A 12,454-nucleotide genomic window follows, 5' to 3' on the forward strand; every position below is an offset into this window, starting at 1 on the left:
AGCCTGACTCAGTGCTCCCTCACTAGGGAGGCAATGCTATTACCAACTATGGAAGGATAGACAGCCGACCGCTCTGCTCTGCTGCCCATTGTCTGGCTCTGCCATTGGTCCACACACATCCCACTATCACCCTGATTGTGCAGCAGCTCCTTAGGCTATAACTTGCTGGACTGAAAAGCATCATATGAAACGATCTTGAAAGATGTTTGCAAAAGCAAAGATCGAGAGATTCAAGAAAAAATCTTTTAATATATTATGGTCCTTTTGATCCCACCGTGGCTTTGAGAAGATAGAGAAAATCGATGATCCCTTACAGGAGAACAAGAGATAGGATAAGAAGAGATCGTGTGGATGTATGTGTGTTTGAAAGGGTCTGCTGAGCCTGACAAGATCACCTCAACAGCGTGTCATGTCAGCTTAGAGCTGACACAGGGAGGATGGAGAAGAGGCTGCTAGTGTGAATGAGATTCCCACCACCGGTCCTTTACTGTAGTCCACTTGAGATTCCCAAACGGGGCACTTGTACCTAAAGGGGTACCTCAGTAGTTGCTGGGAGATATTTAAAAAATGTAAAGTATTTGATCTAATTTGACAAAATAGAAACTGCATTTGAATTAAGAAAATATCCATATCTCGTGACTGAGAGTGACATATCAATAAAATTAGCTAGATTGTGAGAAATATAAGCTATTAAATAGTCGGCTCAAAATAATGTATAAAAAGGTGAAATTGTGAAAGTTAAATTAAATGAATAGACTAATGAAAGACTAAAAATAGTGGTTACACAGTTCAAATTGATAAAAGCATTGGATCAACAGTTGAAATACTGGACTGAGAGTAACAAATAAAAGTGGAAATGGCTAAATCAATCGAATAAATGGTCAGAATTATGACATGGTTCTAACAGATTACATTCCAACCAACCCACTTATACATTAGTTCAACTATTACAACAGTAACAGAAGTCAACAGAAGTGAATACAGCCGTGTGCAATGTCATCTAAATGTCAAATGATTCAAAATTGTATGATATTACAATAATCACAATATTTCTAAGTTGATCATGTAAAATTAAAAACTGTTTATATTTACTGTGTTTAAAAACTTTATATTTTGGTGCCATCTCTTAATGTCATCTCCACTTTAACCCTGATTTCTCCTGATAACCCCTGTGCCAAGTCTGAATCACATCACTATCTATTTTTTTAGAGTTTAATTGTAGTGCACTGTCCATGGCATCATTTTAGGAGGACAATCACTCAGCTCTGAATAGTGGTACTGTGACTTGTTCTTTAACTCCTGGTTGTTGCTTTCCAACTTTGTGAAGTCGTACAGCATTAATCAGATTTTCAATTTACTCTGACAATTCTCTTTCACATGGAGCTATGAGGCAGACTTGCAGAAAGACACAGCATGTTGATCAAAAACTGAGAAAGTTCTGGTGTTCAAAAGTCATTTTATAACCATGTTCATGCAGCTAGGCTGATTGGAATCCACAAGTGATCACAGGGCTATTTCCTTTTTGTGCATTACGGGGCCTGTAGTTTCATAATAGTAATTTTTAAGTATTTGGTTTGGATTGTTCATATTATGAATTTCTCTACTTGACAACTTAGAAATGATACATTTATTGGAATCATTTGACGTCGAAGGGTTTTTGCATGGGTGTGTATTCACTTCTGTTGTATGCTATCATTATTGCAGTTTAAATCTATCAAACGAGTATATGTCAGATATGATAGATGGAGTTAAATTGGTACTAGGGTTTATCTGACTGGGTTCTGGTGACAGTTTAGACAAATAAGGTTGGAAACTATTGCCCCACTTCATCCTGCAACACTAATGGGGCCTATTTCTGCAAAGGTGCCCTTCATTGCATTACTTTTTAAAAATGTACTAACCAAGCAAAGCTTCACAAAGCTGGGGTTTTAATAGGGATGGTTTCCAGTGGCAATATTCAATGATTTCTCTTATTTGGAAGCAGGTGTATGAGCCATCATACCTCTTCCATCAAGCAGGATGTGCGCTCTGTGGCTGCCTAACGTACCCATCACTGCATCTATATATGCTCATTCAGCGATGGTTTCACACTCAGTGGAAATGCTCGAGCCAAACTGACAAAGACAGCGGGATGAAGGGATGTGTGCTACACTGCGTCAGGCTTGTAGGTGTTAAGATGATGCAGCGACAGAGAGAGACTCAGTTTCTATGGTCCATCGCACAGGTGTTACTGTGGCAACTGGAACCAGCTCACCAGCCAGCCATGCTGCGTCATCTTATTTTCTGCCTCCCCTCTTTTTCTTTTATCCCAGTGTGGGGATCCCTCTACCTCCCCCCTCTCTCTGCCTCTTTCTCTTCCTCCCTTTGTCCAGCTTTGTATCTCTTGCCATTTTTCAGCCGAGCTTTTCTTCCCAGCTCTTTTCTCTGCACTCTGCATTCTCCTCTCATCATCATACCTGCTTGCTCTTTCATGCACACTTGTTTTCCACATTCCCATGAGCGCACTCCTTGCGATCTACTTTACAGATCTGCACTAACCCCCTGCTGTTTGGATTTCCTCTCGTTGTCTTCATGTGTGTGCGTGTAGGTGGACGTGGGAGTCGTTCACTTCACCCCTCTGGTTCAACCCCAGATCCAACAGCCCTTCCAGCTGGTGGAGAAAGTCGTCAGGAACCTTTTCCAGTTCCGCAGGAAGCACTGCTATAAAGGAGTAGAGTAAGCACCATTACACAACTTGATGTAGCTTGCAGGGCCTCTATCCTCTTTTTCTCCCTTTTATTTTTTAATCTCGTCTCGTCCTCATCTGTCATTCTCTCTCTACATTTTTCATCCTGCTTTCTGACAGCAGTGTCTTCATCTCGTCACTAATTGGAATGGTTTTAGATTTGCTTTATTTTCTTTCGTTCGCCACGCTGACAGATGAAGACACAGCTTTTGAGGCTTTCTGTAACCAAACTCTGAACAGTGGAGCAACTTCAGAGCCACGTTCAAAACCACTAGCAACAAACCCACACGCCCACATGCATGTGCACGCTGTCCATCGCCCCCGTGCCTGTTAGGGAGGCGTATGTAGGCCCGGATAACAAAAGAACACTGGCTGTGTGAAAGAGAGCAGCAATTATGAGTCATTGAGGTGGCATAGGCAGACGAGGCAGCGTAGTTTATGTAACTGCAGCGGGTTGGCGGCAGTGGCACAAAATTGGTGAGCGATGAAGCACCTAAAAAGCATCTGCACAGCCTGGAATTGGCTATTGCTCACTAACTTGCAGTGAAGATTTATAAAAGAACATCTTAGACAGAGAAATGTCTTTAAAAATACACAGCTGCCTCTCTATTTTGAATGAAGTGGAGAGTTTCTACGGGGTGAGAGCCGGCTAAATAAATGAAAATTTGAAATTTAAATCACTGCTGCCCTCTTTCTGTTCGAGAACTTTGCGCCTGTGTGAGTTTTTTGACATCTCTTGACTATGTACCATGGCGGTGGAGTAAATTAACAATTCATGAGCAGCTCTTTGTGTGATTTCAATTAACTTCACAGATTTGAAATAATTGCTGAGGGATCGTTTCTTTCTGTTTGAACTTTCTAATGCCATTAAAGTTGCATGATCATTAAGATATCAAAGCGACCTGAGTGTAGGAATCATATCTTCTCATATCTTCCCCAGAAAGTTGTTCCCTGAGGCGTGTCGTGATGAGCTCACACAGGAGATGATGCAGAAGGCAGATGTGGACCCCACTCTCCGCCCTACAGAGCTCACCATACCCCACGTCAGGGCTCTAGCAGATGCCTATGCCCATCTCTGCACCCGTGAACCTGGTCTCCTCAGCTACGAGTTCAGAGAGGAGCTCAGACTAAAGCATCTCCTTCGGAAAGGAGACACACCAGTGGATGCATTTATGGACACGTCAGGCAGCACGCTACAGAGTCCTCTGCAACCCTGCTGAAAAAATGCTTGGAAACCAAAAGAAGCCTGCTAATAGCCTCCGTTAGCACAGGGTGACAACAAACTGCTCTTAGCCTTGACATTTCCACCTGGCATCAGCATGAATTTTTAAAATATTCCCTCTGCACCCAAGGAGCAATAGGTAATTTGGTATACATGAAATCCTGGGACACCAACAGGAAAGAGAAGGCACATAAAGATCCTTTAAAACATTTTCTTGGATGTGTGTGTTTGGGAGGATAAAGAAATCAGTAGCTCTTTAAGAGTAAGTGTCTCTTGATGTCCTAATTTTGGCTTCATATCCATCTCACAAAACACCTTGTCCTGTGGGACCTGAAAGAAATGTTGGCGTGTTTTCAGGGTGATTTAGAGAATGAGAACAACATGGCAGCACCATATCCAGGACGCTTATTCCTTTCAGTGTGTATTGCTTAGTCACTTGGGAGACAGAGCTTAAAGGGACAAAGAAAGTGCTCTGAATTTGTCAGCTGAATAAAGACTCTGATTAAGATTATTTGTGGTTTTTGAAAAAATCTGTCCATTGGATTTTGCAGGTCATTGTTTTAGTAAGATTATGTAAGTTTTGTATGCTTGCTTACTGCTATACATTGTCATTTGAACTATCTGGATGCCAAGCCAATTTTTTGGCTGTCATCAGTGAATTTTGTATAATTACATCAGAATTATTGATGTCCATATATTTCAGAAAACCATTTAAAGGGGATGTATTTGAAATAAATGAACCAGCTCTTATTTTAGGAAAGACATCAGATTAAACGACACGTTTGTCTTTTTTCATGCACTGGTCCATTTTGACATTTGGGGAGATTTTTGCTTTCGTAAGCTTCTTCTTTTAGACAGAAACAGAAAAAGAATATCCAAAATAAACATGCAGGAGTTTATTTGTATATTTTAGTTAGTTGCTACACTTTTTAATTGCACCTGTATTTTTCAATTATAATACCTTATCTCGAGGCTGTTTCTCAAAGTGAACTTTTTCACATACTTTTTCACATACAGTTATATTTTAAGTATATGAGCTTTAATTATATTTCAATATATAGCATAATTATTTCTAATTATGTAATTTAGCTAAAATTATTTAAATTATATAATTTAATCAAAGTGTATTAAATTTATTTTAATTATATAAGCATGCTCTAAACCAGGAATCATTATAGAGATATTCTTTTCATTTTTACAGAGGGTCTTCTTCATATATCAATTACAGTTTGATTTATAGAACATTTTATTCCTAAAAATACAGTGGGGGAAAAAAGTTTTTGGACACCCTCAAAATGTTACACAATCTCAAACGTTATTGTGAAATATTTGTGGAAAAATCTTTTTTGTTTTTCAAAAGATGTGGCTGCATTAGAGGGACACAAACAAATACAAATGCTTTTTTGTTTATTGTTTACAAGAAAAACGGACAAATTCTTGAAGTACTTATTGTTATGGAAGCAATCAATTTAAGTTTTTAATGGCTTTTTTAGGATCTGTTTAGTATTATGGCTGTGTTTGTACTAAAAGAAATTGCACTTGAAGAATGGTCCGTGTACGGATCTGTTAATTGTATTTTCCGTTCTGAAACGGGTATTGAAAAACAAAAAACGAGTGGTTATTTGATTTTTGTTTTAAAATACAAACATTAAAATTGAAATACAAGACGTTTTTCCTTTTCATGATCAAAAAGGGATATACGAAATTTAAAAAATGCTTTGATTTTCATTTGATATTTAGAATAACAAAAAAATAAAATCAGTAAGAGACAGAAACGAAAAAAGATCCGTTTTTTCATTTTCTGAGACCGGAAGTGGTCATCAGCAAGTGTGGCCAAACGACAACAAGATTCTCAGAGGGCGGAGCCAGAGAGCAGTGATTGGTCAGACTGACTGAGAACCAGAGAGCAGTGATTGGTCAGACTGACTGAAAGCCAGAGAGCAGTGATTGGTCAGACCATAGATATGTATAGAAGACAGCGCGCTAGTGTATCTAGTCTATATATATCTATGGTCGGCAGGTCTGGTAGTATTTCTGGCTGCTGTTGACCTTGTTTTTGGAGTAAAACACTGTAAGATAAATACTTCTAACCAGTAGCGTTGTTTTGTTGTACGTTAAGTCAGCGACTTGTGAAGAGTTGTGTTTTGTCGTGTTTGAGCAGTTGGTCTGGACGCGTTAGCTAGCTAAGCGGCTAAGTTAGCTAGCGAGCTAATTAACACAGGTGGCTAACTTACCTCTGAACACCTGTGTTAGTTGCTGCAGCAGCTGTCCGTCCTTAGTAGAATGACCTTCTCAACCTGTATTTCTCTGCTGTGTATTTTAGCTTTTAAAAAAGTTATTTTTACTTTAAGGTTAACTGAAACCTGTTCAGCTGCACCGAAGTTTAACATTCAGCTGGTTTGAATTAAACCGCGCTTAACATTGCGCAACATTACCTCTCTGAATCTCCATAATTTCATTAAATTCCTTCTCTCTTCCACTGCTCAAGTTCAATCCAGTATATAAAATGACATTAATAGTGAGTAAACTAACAACCAGCCATTGTATTTATTTATTACTGTATGTATTTGTAGTAAAACATGAGTTGAAACATCCTACTTTTGGATCTAGAACTGCACAAGCCGTTCATTTTCAGTCACCTGACGAGTTAAACTCCCCTTTTTATGTGAGGTTGAAGCAGAAAGTCTGAGTTAACAAAGTTGTTTATAATTTGTGATACCTGTTATCTCTGACTGAGGCTTTAGTTTTTGTTGAGACGATTTACACGTAGAAACTTTGTTCAGGAAAATTTCTCAGTAGCTCAGAGGACTGGCTGCTTTTTACACAACCTTGTAAGAGAATGTCTGTCAATGCTTTCAGCAGAATTTAGAAACCCAACACTTCCTAAACAGATATTTTGAGGCTGTGAGGTTGAACGTTTGAGAGTCTATCTGTGTGTTTGTTTGTGGTCTTTCTGTTTCTAGGTGGAAGCTGACTTAGTGAGGATGACTCCTGCTCCTGTCATCTCTAAGCTCCTCACACATCTTTACCTGCACATGAGGAAAATCACTCCTGTAGAATGCAGGTATGTTTGTCATTATTATAAAAAGATGTTGCCTGGTGACCTGTCAGAAACCCATTATACAGAGTCAGCCAAAATAATGTTTACACACATCAGGAAAAGAAAAACTTGCATAAATATTTCAATACCAAATTTATTCAGACATCACGAGATTAATAAAAGTTATCTTTGGCCTCTACAATTACAAGAGGTGCTCAAAGTGGTGGCCACTGGCTTCCAGACATTTCTGTTGTGTTGTAGACGTCACTTGTTGATGCTCCATTCATGAGGGTAGCGCCATCTGTTGGGAAAACATCGTACAACAGGACACAGAGTTATCGTGATTTGATCAAACTTAGAAAGAGGAATCTATATGTATAGAAGTACTTATACAAATGAAATATTTATAAAAGTTTTTCTTTTCCTGATGTGTGTACATTATTTTGGCTGACTCTGAACTTAATGAGAACAAAACTGTCATTTAATTGTTGCTCTGAAAGCTTCTTTAGTGAAAACCAGCTGGTGTTCTGCTTTGAAACAAACTGCTGTTGAGGTCTGTGTTTTTAGGTTTAACCCCACAGTTTCTGAATGAACTGATTGTTTTTTTTCATGATCAATGTGGACGTTATAATTGATGGTAAAATTTACTGATCATATAATCAGCATGACAATATAACAGTACAACATTCTGACCACCTGACTAATACTGTGTTGGTCCCTTTATGCTGCTAAAACTCCTCTGACCCAGTGGTTCATCAGAACCTCTGGGGATGTCCTGTGGATTCTGTGGATCCTGTGGGTTGCAGGGTGGATCCTACCTAGACCAGGCTGATCCTGGACCATCCCACAGATGCTCAATCAGATGTGGATGTGGGGAGTGTGGAACCCAGGTGAACAGCTTAGCTCTGTCGTGTTCCTCAGACCACTCCTGAGCTGTTTTAGTTTGTCCTGCTGAGGGTGGCAGCTGGCATCAAGGACTGCTGTTGCCATGGAGACTAGGGGGTTGTTTGTCCTGCAGTGTTTAGGTGGTGGTACATGTCAAACATCCACATGAACGTCAAGGTTTCCCAGCAGAACGTTGCATTAGAACAAGATGATGGATGTTGTTCTCTTCAGCTGTCAGTGGTCAGAATGTTGTGGCTGATCGGTGGATCTGTCTGCCTTTACTCTGACATCCAGAGTTATACAAAAGTGTAGTATGTGTGCAGTGCAGAAGAGATTTACTTTATTGTATGCATTTTTTTTAAGGGAGAGCATTTTTTTTATCCACCTGAAGAAGACCTAATCTTTCCCTTCAAAGGATAGTTAATTGTTACTACGGCTTCCATAGTGGTCCCATCAGAGAAAATCATATCCATATACAGATTTTTATTAATTCCAGGGCTGGTTCAGTAAAGATTATAATAATAACTACATCAGATAATTCTTGGTCGCAGTTGGAATTTTGCAGCCTGAGAGATGGTTGAGAAGGTTTGCAGTTCTTGTTTTAGCAAAATATGTTATAATAGAAGATCTTTATTGTGATTGTGCATGAAATTATCTGCAAACCAGCAAAGTGCATCGGTCTGAGGTATCTAAAAATAAATAAGTAAAGAAAAATGCTTCTAAAGCCAATAATAAACAGAATATTTTGAGGGAATATTCTAAAAAGGAAAGAAAAGCTCCATTCTCACTCCTCTCAGGAGAAACTGTCATTAAAATTGACTTTAAATTTAGCTTCAACACGAGATAAAAACATTTACTTTCATTAGCTGATATTGTCAAGTTTTAATAAAGTTCATGCTACTTTTATAAAATGATGAAAGTGAATAAATTGTATTTCTGTGTCTGTGTTTGATTTCTGTCTTTTCTCCTGTCATCCAGATGTTCAGAGGGAGATGATGCCACATCTGGTCCAGCCGATGGAAGGTCTTGAAGTTCTCTGACTGGCCTCGACTGAAGATGGTCGTCTCACTGGATTTAAGGTTCAGATGCTCAGTAACAAACTCCACCAATGAGCCAACAGGGAAGCTTTAGGTTTATTAAATGTTGCTATGAAGGTATCACTGTTTTTCTTTGTGAATGCAATGTGCTCCAACTGAAACTTGAATTAGAACTTAGAAGTAAATCCTTCCATCTGAAAGGATTTAGTTGCATTAATAACCTCATAACATTCTAATTTTTATTCCAGTCTTAGGTTGGAAATAGAATCTCTGTATTGATTCAGGTAAAGACTGAACTTCACAGCATGTTGAAGCAAAACAACCAGATGAAAACTGTGATGGTGTTGGATTGTCAGACCGTAATGTTGCAGCTCAAAGCAGCTTTTCTATCTCAGTTCATTCTGACATTCAGCTATGAATCAACACAGCAGATGGTGATCCATGCTGTGGAAGTCTCACATCTCCTGATTTAATGGAGCTGCTTTGCACTTTTTACACTGTTTATTCACCAACACTTTATTTAATAAAAGTCCCATCTAGTTTTTATGAGGAATGTGATGTTTTAATTTCTCTGTGAATAACTGCAGTCTAATGCAACAGCTGGAGTTGTAACATCTGTCCTGATATTGATCATGAAGTATTGATCAGAATACTTATGGTCAGCAGTCATCCCTGAAGTTTTACATTAAAATCTTTACTTGTGTTGTGAACTTTGGTAAGAAGCAGAAACGTTAGCGTTGCCATGGATACATGAGTGTTAAATTCTGTCCATGTTTCCATTTTGGGAAATGCAGTCCAGTTCCAGAATGTGGAGGAATTTAGTCTCACAATCACAGACAACAAATATTATCTGAAAGTCGGGTTATTGTTGTTTATCAGCACAATACAAAAAGATTAATGTTAGAAATATTCCAGTTAAGACTCTAGAATATCATGATTTATGCAAATTTACCTCAATAATATGAATGTTCAGGTTAAGATTGTACAGTGATACTTATGTAAGTTTATCTGATTAAAGTTTATGACTCTGCACTAAAATATTATTTAAATTGACATCATTATTATAATATTTAGGGTCAGACCCTACAGTATTGAGATTAAGAAATCAAATATTCTATAAAATGTAAATACACTGAACTCATTTGGATATATTTAAGTGAGACTCTACAATATTATTTGACACAAATCTATCTAAATCAAAATTTTAATAATTTTCACACCAAACATTTACTGGACTGATTTAAATATTAAAATCACTCCTTTCTAATCCTCTGCTGTACGTTCAAACCTGAGGCCTTAAATAGAAACACACAAGTATCTGATTGAAGGAACTTCTGCAGAGTCCTGGTTCCAGAACATGATGATAGAATTATAGACAAACTTTAACAAAAGCTGCCTGAGAGTTTACAGGTTTTTATGTTAGATTTCTTCAGTAATTTAATGAGCGTTATCAGCAAAAATCAAGTGTTCATTTGATGAACTTCATTTCCTAAAACATCCAGAATTGGAGCTCATATCTTTGGCAGCTGTAAAGTTTCTGCTCCTTCAAAGTTCACAACACAATGAATGAATTCCTAAAACACTCTCAATGCTGGAGAGCGTTTGTGATGCTGAAGCAGTGACCAGTTTTTCTGTTTCTTCTCTGGAGATACACAATGAGGGACGTCTGCAGCGACTGAGAAAGAGTCTCACCACATCCTGACATGAGGAAAAAGACTTTATTGAAGACTACAATGAGAAAAACTATCAGACAGCAGACGGCTGCATTCAAGGTGAGCTCTGAACATTTGATCTGGAACAGGAATTCAATAACGGCAGCATGAGCTTCATTTCAGTCTGTAGCTGCTGAATTCATGGATGAATCATCTGGCACTAGAGAAGAAGACCATCAAACATCCACGTCAGCTGATGGAGGTCCAAGAGTCTCACCAAACAAACAACCTACAGAGTGAAGACCTCAAATCTGATTGGACGGCCTCCTATTCAGCCACATGTGTGAACAAATGCCTCTAAGCTGATTTGTTTTCTAAAATAAATCTAGTTTGAGTCCTAATCTATGCCTGTGTGTTTGCTTCTTTACACCAGCTGTTAACAGTTTAGGCTGTTAGATTGTTCCAGATAAGACAAGTACAAGATTCTTCAGAGCCGTTCTACCACGAGCCTGACAGGAAGAACTCCAACAGCTACTGAATGTTCCTGTGGTCCCTTCAAGGCTACAGGAGGAGTCCTACGAGGACGAGCCGGTCCACCTGATGGTGGCCAGTCGCTGCAGTTCAAAGCCAACACCGACTACGTGGACTTCTACTGGACCACACGGAGGCCTTCAAGCCAGACCAACAAGTTCAGCGACTCCCCGACTCGTGGGTCTGAGGACGCCGCCGAGCCTCGGTCCAGCCGGCCTCCTGTCTGTGGGTGTTTGAGTGCTGAGAGGTTTGTGGATGCATGTGAACGTTCTGTGTTGAAACAGCAGCTTTGGACTCAGTAACGCCAGGAAAAACCAAGAGCTCCTTTATTTGTGACTTCCACTAAAAAAACTGATGAAAATAAGTTTGCCAGGGTTCTGACTGATAACAGATTATTAAATAATGAAAATAATCGTTTAAATATTCCTTTAAACAATCCTTTTAGGTCTACATTTCCTTTACACTGACTTCTTGGTATATGTACAAGTATTTTGGGTGGAATATACCATTAAGCCTGATGTTCAAGGGTTCTTCTGGGAATATACCATTAAACCAACCTTTTAGGTAAATGTTCCAGGATGTTGGGTAGAATATACCATCAGATCAACCTTTTAGGTCTACATTGGAAGATTTTAGAGTAGAATATTACTCCAAACCATCCTTTAGGTCTACATTTAAGGTGGAATACTCCTTTACACCAAGATTTTTTTGGTCTACATTGAAGGATTTTAGGTGGAATATTCCTTTGAACGAACTTTTTAAGTTTATGTTCCAGGATGTTGGGTGGAATATATCATCAGACCAACCTCCAAGGTCTACAGTAGTGAATTTTAGGTGGAATATACCATTAAACTCACCTTTTAGGTCTACATTGGAGGATTTTAGGTGGAATTTTCTTCCAAACCATCTTTTAGTCTACATTTAAGGATGTTTAGGATGGTATACTCTTCCAAACCAACTTCTCAGGTCTACATTTCAGGTGGAATATTCCTCCATACTAACTTTTTTGGTCTACATTGAAGGATTTTTTCTAAACCACCCTTTGGGTCTATATTTGAGGTTTTAGGTGGAGTGTTCCTTTTACCAGCCCCTCAGGTCTCTTTGGTCAAACATCCACATGAACGTCAAGGTTTCCCAGCAGAACGTTGCATTAGAACAAGATGATGGATGTTGTTCTCTTCAGCTGTCAGTGGTCAGAATGTTGTGGCTGATCAGTGGATCTGTCTGCCTTTACTCTGACATCCAGAGTGATACAAAAGTGTAGTATGTGTGCAGTGCAGAAGAGATTTACTTTATTGTATGCAGTTTTTTTTGTTTTTTAAGGGAGAGCATTTTTTTTATCCACCTGAAGAAGACCTAATC

At 38.8% G+C, this 12,454-nt stretch overlaps 1 protein-coding gene across 5 annotated transcripts in view; it reads left to right on the forward strand.

The window, feature by feature from the left end:
• tfb1m (transcription factor B1, mitochondrial) overlaps positions 1–10,962 on the forward strand; it is a 35,744-nt gene extending 24,782 nt beyond the window's left edge. For 2 of the 5 annotated variants that reach the window (XM_023271914.3, XM_035948880.2), the window contains exons 7-9: positions 2,588–2,715; positions 3,666–7,011; positions 8,851–10,962. In XM_023271914.3, coding sequence (XP_023127682.2) covers positions 2,588–2,715; positions 3,666–3,945 — 408 coding nt within the window. In that variant the 3' untranslated portion in view covers positions 3,946–7,011; positions 8,851–10,962. Of the gene's footprint in view, positions 1–2,587; positions 2,716–3,665; positions 7,012–7,735; positions 7,878–8,850 lie in introns of all 5 variants that reach the window. The other 3 variants (XM_055005965.1, XM_055005966.1, XM_055005967.1) reach the window with 3 other exon arrangements.
• Positions 10,963–12,454: the final 1,492 nt, after the last annotated feature.

The sequence above is a fragment of the Amphiprion ocellaris genome, chromosome 20, assembly GCF_022539595.1.
Source record: "Amphiprion ocellaris isolate individual 3 ecotype Okinawa chromosome 20, ASM2253959v1, whole genome shotgun sequence".
Lineage (NCBI taxonomy): Eukaryota > Metazoa > Chordata > Actinopteri > Pomacentridae > Amphiprion > Amphiprion ocellaris.